This window comes from Haliotis asinina, chromosome 6, assembly GCF_037392515.1.
Source record: "Haliotis asinina isolate JCU_RB_2024 chromosome 6, JCU_Hal_asi_v2, whole genome shotgun sequence".
Lineage (NCBI taxonomy): Eukaryota > Metazoa > Mollusca > Gastropoda > Lepetellida > Haliotidae > Haliotis > Haliotis asinina.
The window spans coordinates 61,077,737-61,098,271 of record NC_090285.1 but is presented as its reverse complement, the minus strand read 5'-3'; the positions used below and the strand labels follow the sequence as shown (position 1 = coordinate 61,098,271).

Below are 20,535 nucleotides of genomic sequence, written 5' to 3'. Positions count from 1 at the left end.
CACAAACATAGTTTGCGGATGTATGAATTATATATAAGTGTAATTTCAGCATTTATCTATGAAATATAAATGCATTAGGAGAAAATTAAGTTTCTAATATTTTAAGGTAATCAGAACTGTCCAAAACTAACTTTACCAAAGCGCATGCGCCGCGTACTGTTTCCGAAGTTCAAGATGTCTGCCGACGAAGATACCGAACTTAGGGATTTGGTTGCCCAGACGTTAGAAACTAACGGGACTTTGGGCAAAATAAGGGTAATTTGCAATTACAACTTTGACTATTCTCTTCGTTGCTTCATGTTGTGTAATTGTCATTGATGGCATGTAGTTTGATGAGCACGTCTCGAGTTCTGAAGACTTTTCTGCTGTGCTCCGACATGCACGCCACTTTGTTTACGTTCGACATAGGAGAGTGAAAGTGATTGAAAACTTCAGTTTAGGAATGCCTTATCACATTATATTTTTTCATCTGGCATTGTATTGCTATTAAGCGTTAAGTACAACAAAGGTACGAGTTCTCTTGTTTGATTTCAGTGATTGGCTCTCTTCATGTTTGTGATAATGCTGAAACTGTGTCTGTGGCCGGGCAAGATCACTGGTTTCGAATGTCAGTTGACGCACGGTTAAGCTATAAAAGACTGTCGTGTACCCTATCACATACTGTATTGATGCCCACCTGTGTAGCGATATTATACTCGAATATGGTATCTAGGTCGTATAAAATTTACATTCCTAACTTTTATAACCTAGGATTAGTCCAGCACTTTTTATTACTGCTGCATTATGTTGACTATCACAAAGGTTTGTTTGCCAGGTGATAAGATGTCCCTGTTGAAGTTGTCAGCACAGACTTTTCAAACTATGTATGTAATGTTTCGCTTGACCAGATCCGTAAAATATCTATCCCATTCTTCAGATTGTCCTCAGTATTTCTGTAGGGTCATTGTTCATTCTTTGTAAGAGGTTCCGATATCAGCACTAAGCGTGTTCCAAAATAAAATATGAAATTCCACCCCGGTAAATTTCAGGGATCATTCTCTGTGTTGTGTGTCTGTGGTCTTAAGAATCAAGTACTGCTGACACAAACTTGAACAAACCCTTCTTTCATGATCTTGATGAGATTTCTTTATCCAAATGGATATGGATGCTGGTAGTGTACAATAACTGCTCAGTACATAAAATCGCAACAGTTATAAGAGGAAAATACCAGGCCACTAAGTCTGAAGTATTAGGAGACACACAATACTTGCTAGACATCATCACCATCATGCTTGATATTACAAACCCTGGAGCATCTTTAGAATACAGCACCACAACTCATGAGGACATTAGGGTTAGGTTAACCAGGCCTAACTTAACCCAAACCTAACCCTAATCCCACCCCTAACCTTAATCTGACCCTAATCACATGAAAGAGTACTGTGACATGTTTGTAAAGTGTTTGGTGCTGTATTCTAGAGGTAGGCTCATGTTATTTTAGTTTTCATTAGTATTTATCTTGTGAAGGCTTAAAGGGGCACTGATGCGGAGCAATTTCCGCGGACTGGTTTAAACTTTTGTTATTGTTTTTCTCCCGTGAGTACCCGGATGATATCCCAGAGTTCGTGACCTCTGCTGCGCAGTCCGTATGCGCAATTGAGAGTATAATTATAGACAGATCAACTAAGGTGATGACATTTTTACTTCATTACAAATGTGTTATGAAAACAAATGAAACACTGTGAAGGGTAATCATCTTCCAGTGGTAGAAATGGTAAAAAAAATATTAGGACGGAAAAATAGCGAAGCCGATGTACGGCCCTATATTTTGTCTCACAACCCTAATTAGGTTATTGTCATATTTGTATGATTTTGAAAATTAATAAAAGATCACACGGTCTGCTTATACTTCCAATAAATTTCTAACATGACTGTAACATTTAAACATTGTATAGACTGCCAATGTTGATCCTATTTCACACACATACATGATCTAGTGTGTGTTTTCTGTCATATAGATTCTGCTGAATGCTACAACAAATAAATTAAAACAAAATGCAAATAATGAATGTAAAACAGACTATTGTTATGGCAACAATGTCAGGCTACTACCTTGTTCACGAATGTATCCATCAATATCCACATAAAAGAACGATATTCCATTCATCTGAAGCTGGTAAATAATCCTGCTCTGTGTCGTGTCTCTTGGTCTTACAACAGTCTAATTTGCGAAAAAGTAACACATCGTTTCTCGTCTTTCACGTTGGTGAAAACCTGATAAACTTCTCAATGGTCATCCAAGATAGCACACCTGGCAACTAACTGTATAATGTCCGTCATTCTAAGTAATGTAGTTAAGCAATAATGAGCAATCAATCAATCAATGCAATGGTGGTTAATTCTTTGAAGGGAGGATGTTGTTTTTACACTTGCACAGGGTGTAGTCAGTATAGATTAGTACATCTACACACACTGCCTTTAGACAAATCTGCTGTAGAAGATAAAAGCAATTAATCAGTCAGTGTGTTATCGGCTAATCCTTTGATAGATGTTTGTTTTTGTAATTCAGCTGATAAAACCCCTTGCATCACTTACATGCACATATTACATAACGTACAATACATTTGCCACTACAGACCTTAATTTACAATGTTGAGTATTTACTCCAGACAGGAGAAATGCCAAATGGGAACCTTTGTTGAGTAACCTGAGTGCTGTTACCACTAATTATACCTGTTATAAATTCATTAACTGACCATCAAGAGAATGATGACAAATAACATGTGTAGGTTTACACCATCAAACGCGAGTTACAGCAAGGATGATGTAATCTCTGTGTCGCATGCAGCCTTAAAACACTTATGGGCTGAAACTGTTTTGAAGATACCAACGAAACTTCGTTGCATAAGAAATACGTACAGGCATTTGCTGTGTTCTTGGGTAAATAGGTGTAATCACTTTACTTTACATGAGAAAATTTTCAGATTTCTCTATCAATGGCAAAGTCATTGTTTTTAGTTTACGAATTCATATAATTCAACTGTGTGTGTTTATTATCATAGATAATAAACCAGGGTAGCTACCAAAATTTACATATGATGTTTGCTATCACAGCTGGGCCAACACTCAAACTATCTAAATATAAAGCTTTGCAATCTTTCGGACTGAAACAAATGGTTTGCTACGTGCCTGTAGACGTCATATTTTCACATAACATGATTAAATATCGAGGTAAAAAACACAGAAATAGGATCAAATTGGATCAGTCACTATACCATCCAAGCATCCGAGAAAAAAAACTACACCGCTGGGATATTTTGTTACTTTGTTATTTTAAAATAAAGACATATGATGGGAATCCGGCCTTCTGACTGTTAAGGAGAAGAAATTCTGCTACTATGGACCAGAGCCCAGTCCCTTTGTCCATCACAGTCGGCGAAGCGGGCGCTAACCAATTTGGAGTTTGGTTTCATAATTAGACCGTTGGCGAGAAACATTATTCACTCTGCATCAGTGCCCCTTTAAACATTTTTTCAAATCAAATCACAGACTTGACACCATTGATCTATATCATTCCAGGGGATAAGACCAAGTTGTAAACATTGTGTAGGTCCTAGGTATCAAATCCATGCTCATGGGGTGAACTGATATGATAAATGTCTGGTCCACATTTAAGAATCCACTTGCACTTAGTGTGAATTCCTAGAGTGTGAATCTTCCTGACCATAGTATTTGCTAGATTGTATGAAAATAGTTCCATAGAATGAAAGGTGATCTAAGCGTATTCATGTTCAACCTGCACAGATCGCTAACCCTTTCATGTAGACCTGTCGTAGTGTGGTTGAAACGATCATATTATAGTAATATCATGAATAGTTAGTTGCTGTGACAATAATTTGTGGTAGTTTAGTTCAGAAATAATAGGTCTGCTTTCCTGGAGAATTCTTAGATGTTCTCAGGTGTCAGGAAGCACTGTTTAAATATGTAGTAAACTCCAAACTCACTTGACCCATGAAGATGTGGGGTAAAATAGGTCTTCAGCAACCCAAGCTTGCTACAAAAGGCGACCAACAGGATCGGGTGGTCAGGCTCGCTGATTTGGTTGACACGATTTAGGTTCCCAGTTGCACAGATCGATGCTCATACTGTTGATCACAGGATTTTCTGGTCCAGGCTCATTTATTTACAGACCACTGTCATATAGCTGGAATATTGCTGAGTGTGTCATAATACCAAACTCACTCACTCACTCACTCATCCAAACTCATTTCTTATTCTTTCACAAGAAAACATGACTTTAATATTATTATTATTTCAATTCCAGGCACAGCTACGGGCAAGTGTATTCTTAGCATTAGAGGAGCAAGAATCAGTGCAGGTAGTTATATTTCAAAATACAGCATTGTTAAAGCTTGCATGCAACACAAAACACAACTTTGCAGATCCTGATACTTTTCGGTATGGACTTACAGCAACAAATTATCAAAAATGCAATTTCAACTTCTAAAGTTGAAAAATATGCAATGAAAAAAAACCCTGCATTGTCAGAGTTGGAGCAATTCACTAATTCAGCTGGGCAGGAAAGTGATTTTAGCAACTGTGCTGTGCTGAGCACTGCACATAGGGCATGCGCAGTGAATAGGTTTGTGCAGCTTGAAGCGGGATGCCTAGGTGCCAAGGTCATGAGCAGGACTAGTCTAGACTCAGATGTGTACACACACAAGTAAGTATGTGTCACGTAATGTGTCATGAAGAAAGGATAATTGTGTTTTAATTATGTTTATTATTTTGGTTGCATATAACTTTATAAGCTTTAGCATTGCTGGTAGCAATAGTAGTCATGATGATGGCATAGCAGTCAACCAGAAATTTGAACAAGAAGTGAGGACCATCAAAAGCCAGAGTCATGGGGCCATAGGTCTTGGTTAAGTCATGGTGGAGGGGCTAGGGTAGCAAATTCCTCCCTTCCAGCAGAAAATGTTTTCTGGGTATTTTTGACTGTATTTTGGAGATTTCTGCTGGCAAGTGTATCAGAAACTGACGTTATTAGAGGAGAAAACTTCATGTACCAATATTTAGAAAATGTGTAAGAAAAAATTAGTGTACTGGTCATGATTTTCATTAAACAAACGTGAGTTGACAGGTTTATGATAGTAATTGAAAACTGGAAAGAGAATAGAATATTCATGACTAGAGCAGCAAATCCTGCAGAGATCTACTCCCACTGTATATTTCACATGAAGAAATTCAAGTGTTGTGAAATGAATTTAATTATCGTTTATCTGAGATTTTGTGCTTTCATATGTTCCCATTCAAAAAATACAGTTTCTTAAATATATAAGAATATTAATGATCATGGAGATTGTATGAGGCCAGGTGGTAAGTAAATGAGTTTTATTACAGGAATAGTTGATGTCTTGCTGCTGGCCCATCAGCATTCTTGACTTTATCCAATCACTGTCACACCACAATAACATCAAAAGATAACATGTACAGACGATTGTCATGAGCGTCTGTTATAAATCATGCAACGTTTCTTAATCCATTTAATGCTTCAGACCAAAATGTCATGAGCCCGTAGACAATGCACGTCCAAAAATATGGCCATGTTGTTGTCATGTCAAAATGATATACTTTCAGGAACCTACCTAAGCATGTATGAAATGTATCAATGTTCACAATGTCAGAAAGCAGAAGTACACAGTATCACTTAGAAGATACCTCATGTATCTTGGTGTGAGTTGCCTATGATAATAACTCATGATTGTTTCTTTTCAGAATAAAACTCCATTCTTAAATAAAGACTTAAAACAGTTCCTGTCTACCAAAGAGGGTGAGTTCCTTGCATTTGAACCTCAGGGATAATTTTTCACTTCTTGCTGCACTGTGTCTTTTGGCATTGTCGTCATTGTGAGCTGGCAGATGTACATCTATTGTGTTAAGATATTGATTTTGTTTAGTATGTTCCAAGTCTTGACTTGGCAAAAGGATCCTTGTTTTCATATTTCTGACTGATGAACATTATGCATATAACCGAAAGGCTTTCAAATTTGTGATAAATACTTCGGCTTTTTTGCATTCAGGTAGACAGATAGCAAGTCTGGTTCGTGAATTCCTCGAGTTCTTTGATCTTGAATTCACATTGGCTGTGTTTGATCCTGAAACAGGATTGGTAAGTAAAATTTCAGGGTTATCTGCAGTTCCTCAGATGGTCCATCAGTGTGAGTCATGAAGTAGTGGATTTCAGATGTGAAAAAGAATATTGAAAGCCTTATTAACCTATTGATTCAAATGACTGAGAGTATTCCAGCTGAAAAGAAAGTCTTGAATGATCATATAATGAGACATTTATTTTGAAGAGCTTTGATACAATGACAACTGCCAACACCAGCATCTGTCTAATCTGGCACACTCTCAAAACCGGCATAAAATTTTGGTCCCACTATTTTACAAGGATGTTATGATTATTAAAACATCTAATCTGGCACCTGTCTATTCTGTATTCCAGCTCATATTTCTAGGTACAGCAAGCAATTTTAACTGTAACAAACACTGTCTAAACCAGCATGTCTCATCATTGACCCATAATCCAATGCACTAATTAATCTTAGCACGCTTAATAATCAGGAAGTAGTGATTGCATGGTGAATCAAACGCTGTAAGCCTGTCAAGGTCCCTTATGGGAATATGCTTCTCTCAGTTAAAACTGGGGGTTTGTTTAAGCTGTGTGACATGTGTCAGAGAGAGACTGGCAAGTGTAAAATGATTGTCATTGTCTAATCTGGCACCCAGTGTAACCCTGCATTTTATCTCAATCCGATGGGGTGCTGCTTTAAATTGGTTTCACCGCACATATGTTGTTAGCTCATATTTAACTATGCACCAACATGTCACGAGTCAAACAAATTCCTGTGTTGAATTAATCGCTCTCTGTCATAGTAAATTATCAAAACATTTTTATCACTGCCATAGTGATTCCACCCTGTATGGTACCTAATGTCAGTGTTCATATTAACAGGGTCAAGATTATGACAAGCGTGCCACACTAGCAAGGGAGTTGAAACTGCCTGACACAGGCTCTTCTCCTAAGGCCCCACTTCTGTCTGAGGTTGTTCGTCCCACAGCACAGGGAAGCAAACCTCCACTCACCCACTCCAGATCAATCTCTGAAGTAAGTATACAAGTGTGTAACATTCACAGACCCGTACATTCCTTCTGACAAGCAATTCTCTATCAATGTAACTTCTCTTGAGTTAAGGCATATTTGATGTCTTGTTTCTATCTTCATCATTTTAGCACCTAGGTAAAGCTTATATGCATTCACTAGTTGAAATATATCGGTCAGCTTTTTATTCACAACAGGAACCATTTTAAGAATGATAGGAGTCATGTAGCTTGATGAATCAAGACAATACTCAGCCCAAGAATTAATAGTCATATGAATGCAACTAATTCAGTAAAAGGATCATAAGGCCACATAAACATGATTCTCAGGCATATAGTCAGTCTGTAGAGCAGACTATCAACATGATATAAGGCAACATGTTCAGCAGCAGAATGATATCTTGTAATGATAGAATGCATTCTCTGACCATGATGGAGTAGAGTCACTGTCTGTCATGTATGCTCGGGGATAATGTATCAGTCTGTGCTATTCTCTAGGATGCCGAGGACATGAGAATCCCAAAGGTAACCTATAGGTAGTGTAGGAGGGACGTCAAGTTCTCCTCCAAGTGATGGTACCTGTGTCTTGTTGTGTTGTACCTACACTTTGTTTGCTTCTTTAATAAGTGGCAAGTGGGTACTGTGCACTTCTAAATGTTATGCATTCATTAGCTATGTATATATTTTGCATGCTTTGTTACCTTCTGTAGATGTACAGGAACCAAGATACTACACTTTTAACTTTAGCAATAATAGCATGCTTCTTGAACTTAAAGCTCATCTACCTCTGTGGAAATTTCAGAAAGTACGTGAAATCTAATGCATCTTTCATTTTAATACATAGCTCTGTTTACAGAAAATGCCAATTACTGTCAAATTTTGATAGTTTGTAGATTTATCGCATGAGTACAGTGTTTGCAGTGTAAATCTAGTTCCTCTCATACTGACAGTCACCAGATTTGTTCATAATTATATATGACACTGATATTGTGGGGCATGGTGGGCGAGGTGGCTAAAGCAGCAGGCTGGTGATCCAGCGACCTTGAGGATTGAGCCCCTATGACTGAGTGTAAAAACCTTGGAGTCAGCTTTGTGTGCAGACTCTTTCAGTGTTGTCACAACCCCCAGTATGCATAATATAACTGTTTTGTGTTTAGAAACATGCAATAGACACTGTGCTTCAGTTCTGTCTGGGTGTATCAATCAGTTGTGCAATGAAGGCAGTAGAGCAAATTGTAGCACCTTAAGTAACTATGCCAACACCTTCAATATAATTCTGTAATTCCAAAATGCAAGTCTCAGTAATCTGCATGTGCATTTTCTGCTTCCATCAACATCTTTGTCTCAGAGATGGTGTTGTCATTGTTGGTTATCATCAGTATCTTGTCTTGTTCTGCTTGTGAACTTCAATTCTTTCAATGATGTTTCTGAATTCAAAATGTGGAATTACACAATATATTGTGATATGTATCCCAGTACAGACTTATTTCAGTATAATGTGATACTCTTTGAACCTCTGATACCCATCCATACACTGTATACAGGTTATGTTCCAAATGTATCTTGATACATATTCAGTAGCATTTCCAATTGTGGAATACAGGTAATACAGCACACAGTTATTGTTAACTTATCTCTATGTTGTTGTGTCAGTTCTTGCGTTCTGTGTTTGGATGGTACAAGTTATAACCATACATATAATGTTGACATGTTTTACTGCATGCTTCCAGCAAGCTCAATAAATCAGACATGTGAATATCCAGGAATCCGCAGATTTCCATGTTTTTGGTTTCAGTTTGACCATTTCTAAGATCAAGGAAAATTTGCAATAAATATTTCAGAAGGGTTGGGGAGTGGGGGTGTAATGTCAAAGGGGAAGCGCCGTTCATGAAACCCGGAAGTGTTTGCTTTGTGCGGAGTTAATATTTCTAACGCAGAGAGCGAACCAGCGAAACCTACACGATATGTTGACTTTCTGAACCCCAGTTGGTAGTATTCAGCACAGTCAGGAACCTGTTCTAGTAGTAATGTATAAGGGGTGAATTGCAATACCTTTGCGTCCGTTGTAAAAGGCATTTTGGGGGGGATAATGGCTACCGTTATCAAGCGAGGTAATAGTGACAACATTGACTCGTCTGTAAAGAACATATTTCTGAGACCCCCACCAGGGCGCTGGACCAGAAAACCATTTTTCAGTGTTTTTTACAATTTGTCATTCTTATGTTTGATAAATAATCTACTGGAGCACCTTTAGAATTCAGCACCACAATTTCTCGTGAAGACGTTCTCAGACGTAGGTCACATGTCAGTGAGACAGGCAACCAGTTTGTGAGAACCCATCGGACACGAATCCGCGACCTTCGGATTGTTAGCCCTACAGCTAACCAACTGAGCTACATCCACATTGTTAAACAGAAGAGTCGCATTGTTTGCAGATAATTGTGAATGTTATTGGTAGACTTGGTGTCTCGTCTACATTAAAACACTTCATCGTTTATTTCACTTTTGACGTTTTTTGTCTCTCTTTTTTTTCAAGTGAACAAAGTATTAAGAATGGAAAAGGAAAACAACTGGTACTCATGCATCTACCTACTATATTTGATTAGGTCCCTTACCCTAACCCCTTGAAATAAATCTAATAAATAGAATACGTTGACCAAACTGGCATGAAAATGGCTGACATATCCAGTGTAATGCAGTCTATCCGCCTCGAAAAGTTATTATGAATAAACTCCATTTCAGTGTAATAGTGCAAATTACTGAATGACAAGGATATATATGTATATTAGTTTACATTTGTGATTCATTTGAGCCAAATAGTTAAGTTTGAAACTTAAATATAAAATATATTAAGATTATTTAAATTGACCCAAACTGCAAACAATAGAATATGGCAAAATGTGAAGAATGTAAGTCATTCTTACTAAATTTATAAAATACAAAATGTATAAATACACAAAATATAACACCTCAGCTCCTCTTAATACAAAGAAATATGAGCATATTAGTGAAAAAAAATGTTTAAAACTGGTGCTTGCGGAAAATTGCGCATCTGCCGGGAACTACTACTGGAAACTCACAACATCATTTGGTTTCTGTAATGACATGGCTGGTAGAGATGAAACATCAGTGAGCAGAGCTTATACACACTCGTTGAGCTTGACGAGCTTCTTGCTATGCCGGCGTCGTATGGCATTGTTTCAAGAACGTGCCTTTGAACAAAATCATCTGCAATTACGTAACATAGTATTATGACGTGTCTTTAAAGTTTGTGGTGCTGTACTCAAAAGGTAGACCTATCTACCTTGTCCTTGGTGAACAATAATCATTTCATCAGGGAGAAATTATAATGTGAGTAAGTTACGTTTTATGCCACACTCAGCAATACTCCAGCTATATGGCGTCAGACTGTAAATAATCGTGTTTGGACCAGACACTCCAGCGATCAACTGGATACAATGGTATGTGGGATACAATGACAAAGTCGTTAGTTGTTTCTTTCAGCAAGCATCATTTCTAACCCTGATCTTCATCATTATGTATGAACATGGGTTTGTGGGTGTTAATACTGTATGTGATTAAAAGATGTTTGCATATTGTATTAATGATTATGTATCTAAGATTTTTTATCACTTGATGAACTCAAGTACACACTATCACAAAGAAAGTGTTTGATTGAAAATGATGTGTTCTCGACTCAGTGTTCTCATAAAATCAGAACAAAATTTAAAATATTAATAAGTCACTTGTATAGGACTTGGTAATTGGTATCCATCTGTCTAGTTGCGCAATGGCACACATGTAGTAGTGACTCGAATGAAAGGGGGAAATATTAAATATTGTAAGCAGTTCTGAACAGAAAAGTTTTTATTTTTAAACGTGGATTCACAGATGGTGGTGGTGAATATCAAAAGAGTAATATCTTTCCATTCTTTTACACATTATAGCTTTCTAGATAGTTAGTGAACTGCTAGAGGTGGAATAGAACTCGCATCACTGCAACCTTCTATGCACAACACAAATGCTGAGATGCAGGTATCAAATGACATAATGACATCACTGTTTCAGGAACTCACAGCTGCACAGATAGAAACTGCACAAAAGAAGTTTGAATATTATGACAAGGTATGTCAGCACTTCATTAGTTCTCATCATTTAATCATAAAGATGTTTGATGGCACACATTGTTTTATAGTGAAACAGATTTTGTATTGTTAAATTATGATAAAAAATATAATGCTTATGTCTTAAGCTTGTTTACATAAGACTCCATACACAAGATACATGTCTCGAGGTTTACCATTTTAGGGGTTACATGGATAAATGTGTGTTGAAATTTTAATCTGAGCTAGTTGCCTTGTTAGGAAAGTTAACGGTCACAAGTCCATCTCATCCTGGCCAGCATCCAGTTTCACTGCTGTGCTACACAAGCTTCAGTGAGGGGCAGGACTGAAACCCTCCCATTGGAGTCAAGTCACCCATACAACTGTTGCTGAACTTCACTTGATTTGTGAACTAAGTACTCTGAGATATTAGTAAGCACCAGACGACATGCCACTGTGGATTTGGAAGTAATTTTAGTTGGAAGATTTCATTGCCATTATTCACAAGGTTTTGTAATGCTAAAAAGTGCCTACAAGGTGACACGACAGGATATTAGTATATATATATATATATATATATATATATATATATATATATATAAGGAAAGGACTGTTATGAGTTTAGCCAACTGACCCTATCTCCCAAAGTACTACCTCGATTTTTGTGCTGTATGTCTCATTTTGTAGGTAAGTCAATTTGCTAGAAACATGTGAATACTTTTAATGGGGTAGATACCGTTAGTGTTGTTAAATTCGCTCAGAAACGAACTAGGTGTGTTGAGCTCATTACATCCTTTTCCATTTATATAGTACAAATATCCTGTCAGTTAAGTATAAACCTTTGTGGCAGTTTTTAGCACTGCAAGGTCCTGTTCATTATTTTCACTTTATTTTTTTCCAGGATGGCAGTGGTTCAATTGACAAGGACGAACTACGAGAACTCTTCATTGACATCTTCCCACATTTCCACAAGTAAATATGTTTCTATAGAAAAATGATTTTTCTGCTTATGGTAATTTTCAAAAATTTTAGAATGTTCTCTGTCTTAGTGTCACCATGGAAGTGTCTATTCTAGGATGTGCGATTGCACAATTTACGTTGATAACTATCAAATTGCCCCTCAGTAAAAAACAACATAGCTTAATCTGCTAATGTTTGTCCTTATCTGATTCACCAACTTTGAAACATGCCACTCAAAGAAAGTCTCTGTGTTCTAAGAATACAAGCCATGACTGTTGTTGTTTCAGAAACATGCTTGACAGATACGTAAATGATGAGTTCAAAGCTGTTGACCGTGACTTTAACAGCAGTGAGTATATCATGTTTTTGCACCTGCCAGATACCAACATCTCTCTAGGGAGTGAAAATGTTTCCAGGATATGCTCCTGCACGTGTGAACTGATACCATGTGATAACTCTACCTGTTCACTATAACCTTGTTTTTGTTATGGTTAAGTTGATTTGTTTTTATGCACTCAGTATCACTGGAAATTAAAATTTTACCAATATGCTAAGTAAGTGATAGCTAATAGGTGATATAGAGATACAGACTAGTTTCATAAATATTGTCAGATAATTCATTTGCAGGGGTTCAAAAATCCCACTCCCCGACGTCAGGGACAAGTCAGTTTTCACTTTGGGGAGTCAAATAATGGCATCTTACTTGTCAGTGGGCTACTAGACAATTTTCACTTATGGTTTAAAACTGCAAATAAGCTTAGATTTCATTTCGTATCTGCTCAAAAATGTAGCTAATAAATTTTGCAATAGTAATAAAGTAGTTATTTTTCTTTGTCGCTTCTCCTGTAGCAAGTGTTGTTTTTTTTGGGTTTTTTTGTTTGTTTTTTGGGTTTTTTTTTTTTTTTTTTTTGTTTGTTTATTTTTTTTAAATTGAACCCCTGATCTGACTGTCTTGCAAGCAATATGTGTTGGTTAGGATACAGAATACTGGACACAGGGTTCACACAGACATGAAAAAGGCTAAATTTGTTTTATCCTTGAAAAAGAATTTACCCTAAAAAGGCCCTAATGTGCAAGGATTTGCCCTAAAAAGGTCCAGTGTGTTAAAAAACATTGTCTTTTATGATAATACAGGAACCTAAAGCATAATAAAAATATCTTGCAATGACATAGTTGTTTAATTCCATTTGTTTATCTTTTAGTGCAGCGATGTTGCTAAGAGTTGTTTCTCTCTAATGGTCAGTCCCACAGTTGACCAACCTTGTGTGCATTCAACAACTTATGTGTTATATGTGTTATATAGTTCCATAAAATGTTTAACTGGGCCTTGAAAACCCCATAGAAAGTCATTAAATTTGATGGCCGATAATCTGTAAGGAGTCATTTTACTGCCTCTTTTGAGCTTCAACCCTATTTTATGAACAGTCACCCAGTTTCATGCTGTTTTATTAGTAGCAACAAATGTGCCCTATGGGCACTGAGTGTTCTTTACAGGCATACCTACGAATAGTCCAGATTTTTTTATGATTAAATGTTTACAACTATTTAGAAGTAATTTTCAGGTAACATTTATATGAAATTTTGCCTTTATTACATTATGGTTGATGGGACCAGAAGTATAGTGAGTTTCATTTCCTATAGGAATCTACTCACTCACCCCTAGAGGTAAATAATCATGATAATTCAGGAATGACAGCATGAAGTCATCTGTTCTTTTTCCAAAGGATGCCTGCTTAAGGCACATATTTTTAAACTTGAATGCTGCATGTTATATTGTTGTTGACTAAACAATGTGGTCAGTGATAATATCATATCATGTTAAAATATTCAGTGCATTGAGGAATCAGCTAGTGATTCCATTGGTACCTTGTCATAGGGGTCTGTGAGGTGTCTATGTTCAGAGGTTCTTGCCATTCTTAAACCAAGATCCACTTGCATTACTTTTGATACTTCTTTCATTTCAACCCACTGTAAACATCCCCAAAACTTGTCACCTTGTCCCATATTGACATATACCACATAAAACTGATGGAGGAATTCTCGTATTGTTCACTGAGAGCAGGCTAGCTATTCCCGAAACGTCCGTAGCCCTACGAACTTCTTAAGCCCATTCTTAACATATTGGCTACAATCGAAGTTAAGAATTCTTAGGGCTATGAACGTTTCGAGAATAAGAGTCCAGAACAGCTACACCTCATGCAATCTTCTGCTTGTAATTCTAGTTTGCAGTTTCTTCTCTTTTCTTATCTTTCACTTTATCATTTTATTTAAGTCATTGTAAATTTTCAATTAAGCAAGTTTTCAAGATGTTTGCATTGTTAAGATAGAGGAACACTTTCCATGAAAAGGCTGCGGGGTGCAATAATGTAATCATGGCAATAGTGTTAGCATCTACACTCAAACATTCCATCTGTAGCAAATAAGAAGTTGTCTATTCATAAAAAGTGTTCCCCTTTATCATACCAGCTTCAAAGAGGTTGACAAAGGAGTTTGTTAATTTTTTAAGCAATCAGATGAAAGCAACTTTAATGTACATATGACCATGATTTATACTGAATTTTATGTTTTATACTGATTTATATGCTGAAATGATACACAAAAGTGCCCTGTACTCATATAGACGTTGAGTGACTGCTATGTCTAGTCAAAGATGACATGGGTAGAATAGTGGCTGTGTAGTAATCAGAGTGAGAAAATGCTCACATGGGTAGGGTGCACTTCTTGTTGTCATTGGTGATGGAGAGGTATATCCATAATGAAAGCATTTTGTCATGTTTATGTGAATTAGCATTCATACATTGTCCTAGTAATGAGTAGTCTATAATAACATGAATGGTAGAATACCAGTCATCTGCTTGTGTTCTAACTGCAAGTGGCATGATTCCATCTTGCATGTATTAGTTAATGCGTATGTTCCACACGTCCTGTACTTGTATTTAGGCAGCAAGGTAGTGATGAATTTGTGTGTTTCTATTTTGTTTCATGTGCTGTATTCCTTGAAGGAAATATTACCATGATTTTGTGACATTCTGTGTTTCAAATGTTCAGTTCAGTAACAGTTCATTGTAGCAGAAATTTAACCTGTAAATCACTTAAGCTTTTTTGCTGTTAAGTTTATATCATCAGCAGTGATATTACTTGTGCTATAGTAGAACTTCTTTATACATTTCAGCATATATATGTCTGATGAAGTGATTTAATGTGGAGTTGTTGAAGCATATTGGGTCCTCCAGCTTATGTATGTACAATGCTTCCAACACAATATCAAACTTCATGCTGCATGTGAGTTAGATATTGTGTGAAACTGTGGACCCCATCTTTCATTCATGTGATATGTTGCAGGTATTGACTTTGAAGAATTCCTTTCAATGTACAAGCGCCTATTCCTGCTGTGTCGAACGGTGGTGGCAGGTGATGTGGAAGACATTGTTCTCACAGCTCCCAAGAAGATGAGAGATGTCCCTGCTTCTCCACCTTCAACCAAGGTATTTATGGTGTCTTTGAAATAAGTTAAACCAACAAGTCAAGCTCAAATGTAGCTTATGACATCCATTTACATTGGGAGACTCTCTTCTTGCACATTTGCAGTCATTGTAAAATGGATGCAAGTAATTATAAATGTCACATGCAACCAAAAAATCAAACATAATTAAAACACAGCTATCACTTATTCATGACATATAATATACACTGCTGTTTGTAAAAAGCAAATAAACAAAATTATAAGAGTACAATCACGATTCAAAAGTGCAGTATTTTGTACTTGGGCTTACTTCCCTTGAAACGAAGCCCTCAGGGGAATGAACCCAGTCATAGCAGGTGGGTGTGCACTTAAGTGTAATGACAACTTCCGATTGGCTGGTCCACTTGCTCATACGCCGAAGCTTCATTGTGTATAGAGAAAGATGATCTGTTAAAAGGACATTTAAGAAGTATGGCAAATCACAAGAAAGTAATATTCTGTATGGATAACAACTTCTTTTATTGTACTTAATGCGTTATTTCAGTATGGATTCATATACCGTTGTCAAACAAAATCATATACTCTAGAAGAAGTTGTTATCCATAAACAATGTATGTAGAAATATTGGGTTTTGTAACTACATGTTCTCTGAATTTGCATTCAATCCAATCAAAAATCATCTCAGTAGAAATGGTGATCTGCTGCGTGGCTGGAAACTGTCATTCATCCATAGTACAAAGCAGGACTTGAAACTGACAAGAGTTTGCACCAGTTTCTGTCAGATCCAGTCATCCAAGAAAAATGGATGTAGTTTGTTTGCAATCCACAGACATAAAAACATGTCATGTGTACAAGTATCACACCTGCCTAATTACATAATGTGGCAGAGGCAGGACTCAGGGGCCCGAGTCATTAATCAATTTATTTTGCTTATGGCTTGATAGGTTCAAATATACTAGTATGCTCAATGCTCATATGCTCAATATGCTCCTTATCCTGACTCATGCTTAATTGCTTATCTCCTCTTCCTGGCGAAGGTAGTGGAACACCTGAAATCCCTTGAAGTTCCCTTCTAAATCGGCTATGATTGTCACTCTCTCCCTATCGCCCGAGGTTGGCTGGAGGCACCTGGGGTCCCGATTACGGCAATAAGTTTTTCAATTATTTCAGTCCTTTAACTAAATTTATGTTGTATGTGGTATTTGGTTATGAATATGTATCATAATTGGTTAAATTTGTGATTATTGTGTGTTTACATGGCATGTAATTTGTCAACTCAGACTCGGTCTCAGTTGACGGAATCATGTTTGCAGTGTAGATCGACTGTCAACGGTTGACCTGCACTTAACTGCTCCGGGGTGTAAACCCATATGTTCTTCCACTATTCGCTGTGAATTTTGCAGAAATTTATCTGTTTCAGAATTTACTTCATAAATTCGTTCTGTTCACAGGCGTGCGAGGGACAGACGTCGGCTTTCATTAGCCATGTCTAAATTGGATGATTTAGCTTCGAGTATTATTAAATGCTGAAATTCATTCTAGTGACCAGTTATGAATGTCTCCAGGGCTATCGCTTGGGTCCAGTGACTCGTCCCCCAGACCACAGAAGAGAACTTCATTGGAGACGAGGTCGTTGCTGCATAAGAAGTCATCTGCAACAAAGTCGTTGCAGAATCAACATACTTTGAAGAAGAATTCGTATGGTGACAAGTTCCCTTTACAGGAATGACATATCTATGATGAGCTGCCATTGATTCTACACAACAAGCAGAATGTCAACCGCCATAGACAACTTTGCCCAGATTGCATTGTCACTGCTCCGGAACCCTTATGAGGGTCATCAGACAACACAGACTTCACCAGCAGCCTTGGTCATCGCAGCAGACAACTTTACAAGTCAGCCATCACTACACTCAATGCAGCCGTTTGATGCAGACACCTTCATGCTACATGAACTTGAGAAAGTGTCGTTTTGAAGAAAAATGAAGACGACAATCTTCAACTACATCGACTGCTGCTCCATGTTAGCACTCAACTAGATCTGCACTCCCTCCAGGGGATGAACAAGAAGATTGTCACCGTCATCCTTGTCATCCCGTATCAGTTCGGAGAGAGATCCACCAATGATGAGTGAGTGCACCCACACAAGTGAAGTGCACTCACCGGAGTGACTATGCTTACTCGGGTGAGTGCTGTCACATCCAATTGCAGTTCGGAGACAGATCCACCTATGTCGAGTGAGTGCACCCGCACAGGTGAGTGCACTCATGTGAGTGACTACACTCATGTAAGGTCTACTCCTCTACTCAGTCATCATCACCAAAGGAAGCCCTCTTCTCGGACTCTGAAGTTACATCATGGATCACAAATGGTCTGGACTTAGTCTCACCATCCAAGGACTCCAGCAAAACCACCACTTATAGGATGGAGAATGAAAACATTGACACGTTGATGTTTCTGCCGATAGCTCCGAATAGCTACGATTCCAGAGAGGTTATCTACTGCATTCAAGTCAGCAACAACATATGCCACCTTTCAGCACTCGTCGCTTCCTTCTTCACCATATGGAGTCCTTCATCAGAGCACCAGACGTAGAAGAGTCATACAAGGCACTCATCACACAAAAGAACGATCAGCAGTTTATGTCGCCTCTACTATTGGGGGACTGAATCTACTTTGTCGACAAGGTCTCTTGTCCGCCCCATCATGGAGTGAAATTTTCACATGGCCCTTATGTCAAGTCCTGTGGTCAGCGCCCACAATATTGTATGGGAAGATTGAAGAGGGAGCATGAATAGTCGTCCAAGACTACAGAGGAGTCATGATGATCAAGTCCATCGACACATTGTTAGTGGTGCTCAAGCAGACAAGTCAGCGTTACACTTACAAGTCCAAGTTCTCCAGAGTCCAGAGATCGAGAGATAAGTGTAATACCAGAACATCCAGGGACGGAAGAGGAGGTAAACACTGAAGATCAGGCTTGGAACGACTGGAGTCTTCTACCCCCAGCTGTTCCCATACAACCGTCTTCAATTCTACTGGAAGAATTGAGAAATTCTCAATGACGAATTTGTCTCGAAGATTCTCCGAGATGGCTGCAAGATACCATTGCAAACTACACCTCCAATCACAAGAGATGACATTTTATCTTCGGTGGAAAAAATCTGACACATTTACCTGGAAGACAGTCTGTCTTCATCAGCTTTAAGGGGCGGGAGTTTTTTCGCGCCCTTCTACTCATCTAGACACATGCTCGGCAAACCTGAATGCTAGCAAGGGTATCACTGTCTGAACAAGATTTCATGATGATCAGTAGACTGCTACACTGGTGACATCACGTCTACAATCTGATTGGTCTTCAAGAGACAACATCATGCGCAGAATGTGGTGTTATTGTTCCAGTATCAGGAAGTTGTCTTCATTTGGTAACAGACTTTCAACGTTGGAAAGATGTCGATTACACACTAGATTAGCAGTTTACAATGTCATTTGATTCTTCAGGCTGCATAGAGGTCTTCTAACAATAGACTCGATGTTGCCTATCACAAAGCTTGCAGTAGTGAATGACAGTTTCTGATCGGACAGGCAGTCAGCTATAGATCTGAAAACGAAGAACGACGCATCTTCACGTCATAGAAGTTCATCATACAGTTGGAATTCACTATCTGGTTACTAACTTAGCTCGGATGAAATGTGAATCTAAACTCGTAGGGAATTGATTCATCACTACATGGAAATACATGGCTGTCCCAGAGGATCGGTGGGTCAAATTTCAAGCCGATTTTAGAACAAGTTCCACTCTCTCCATTACCACTATGACAGTGAAAATGTATGCTTGGTCTGCTCACTTCACCTCAGGATATGACCAGAGGAAGACGGTTTAGGACATCGGACATCTTGAGACCATACTCGCTATGGTGGACTTTCCAGTCGAATGTCTGCGCAGGAACATATTTGTTAGAGCAGGTCTACATCATCCCCATGTAGATGTATTAGTACAAGACTGGGGTGCTTATCTGAACGAGGTTGCAGCGGGAATCTCAACATATCAACCACCTGGAGATAAAAGCAGTAATCAAGGCCTTCTACTGCTAGAATCGACCTTTCTACTATTCAATATAGTCGACGATCTGAATCTGCACATAAGGCATATTACATCTCAGGTGCTTGCAACATTGTGGTCGAAGCTCTATCACGCCCTCTACTTCCATCCCCAACATAATGGATGCTTCAGCGAGATGTATTTTGTCTGATTAGTCAGACCTTCAACGCACCACAAATAGATCTGCATGCCACAAAGTTCAACAAAACCAGCGTTTGTATCACCGGTACCAGATCTGCTGGCAAGGGCAACAGACGTTCGCAGCATACCATGCCACTACCGCAGGTTATCAAGATAATCAAACAGACGAAACTGTTACGACTGATTTTGGTTATGCCTTACTGGCCAACTAGACATTGGTTCCCAATACTCACTGAAAAAATGGGGCAGCCAGCACTACAACTACCAGACTAGAAGAATCTTCTTGTCCATCCACACACCAAGCACGTGCACGGCAATCCATCTGCCTTCCGACTTCATGCATGGACCATATTAAAGCCTGTTTAAAACATAGAGGATACTCTACAAGGGCAGCGAATGCAGTCACCTTTACTGAAATCAGCTCATACCCTATATGGAATGAAAACGCTTTGAGACAAACGCCAGGAAGAGAGGATTCATGGCTATGAAGGATATCGATCCTCAAATAGCAGATTTTCATTCTCATTTACGACATTCCAGAGGTCTGAAAGGTTCTACATTATCTACATGCTTGGCGGCCTTCAGCTCAGTGATCACCATGAAAACAGGGATCAAGTTGACTA

The 20,535-nt window shown here is 38.3% G+C and overlaps 1 protein-coding gene across 3 annotated transcripts in view; it reads left to right on the top strand.

The window, feature by feature from the left end:
* The first annotated feature begins 144 nt into the window (after positions 1 to 144).
* LOC137286223 (centrosomal protein 43-like) overlaps positions 145 to 20,535 on the top strand; it is a 32,820-nt gene continuing 12,429 nt past the window's right edge. For 2 of the 3 annotated variants that reach the window (XM_067817949.1, XM_067817947.1), the window contains exons 1-10: positions 145 to 255; positions 4,304 to 4,357; positions 5,758 to 5,812; positions 6,063 to 6,151; positions 6,998 to 7,150; positions 11,212 to 11,268; positions 12,148 to 12,218; positions 12,494 to 12,555; positions 13,848 to 13,871; positions 15,549 to 15,691. In XM_067817949.1, coding sequence (XP_067674050.1) covers positions 145 to 255; positions 4,304 to 4,357; positions 5,758 to 5,812; positions 6,063 to 6,151; positions 6,998 to 7,150; positions 11,212 to 11,268; positions 12,148 to 12,218; positions 12,494 to 12,555; positions 13,848 to 13,871; positions 15,549 to 15,691 — 819 coding nt within the window. The remainder of the gene's footprint in view (positions 256 to 4,303; positions 4,358 to 5,757; positions 5,813 to 6,062; positions 6,152 to 6,997; positions 7,151 to 11,211; positions 11,269 to 12,147; positions 12,219 to 12,493; positions 12,556 to 13,847; positions 13,872 to 15,548; positions 15,692 to 20,535) is intronic. The other variant, XM_067817948.1, reaches the window with a different exon arrangement.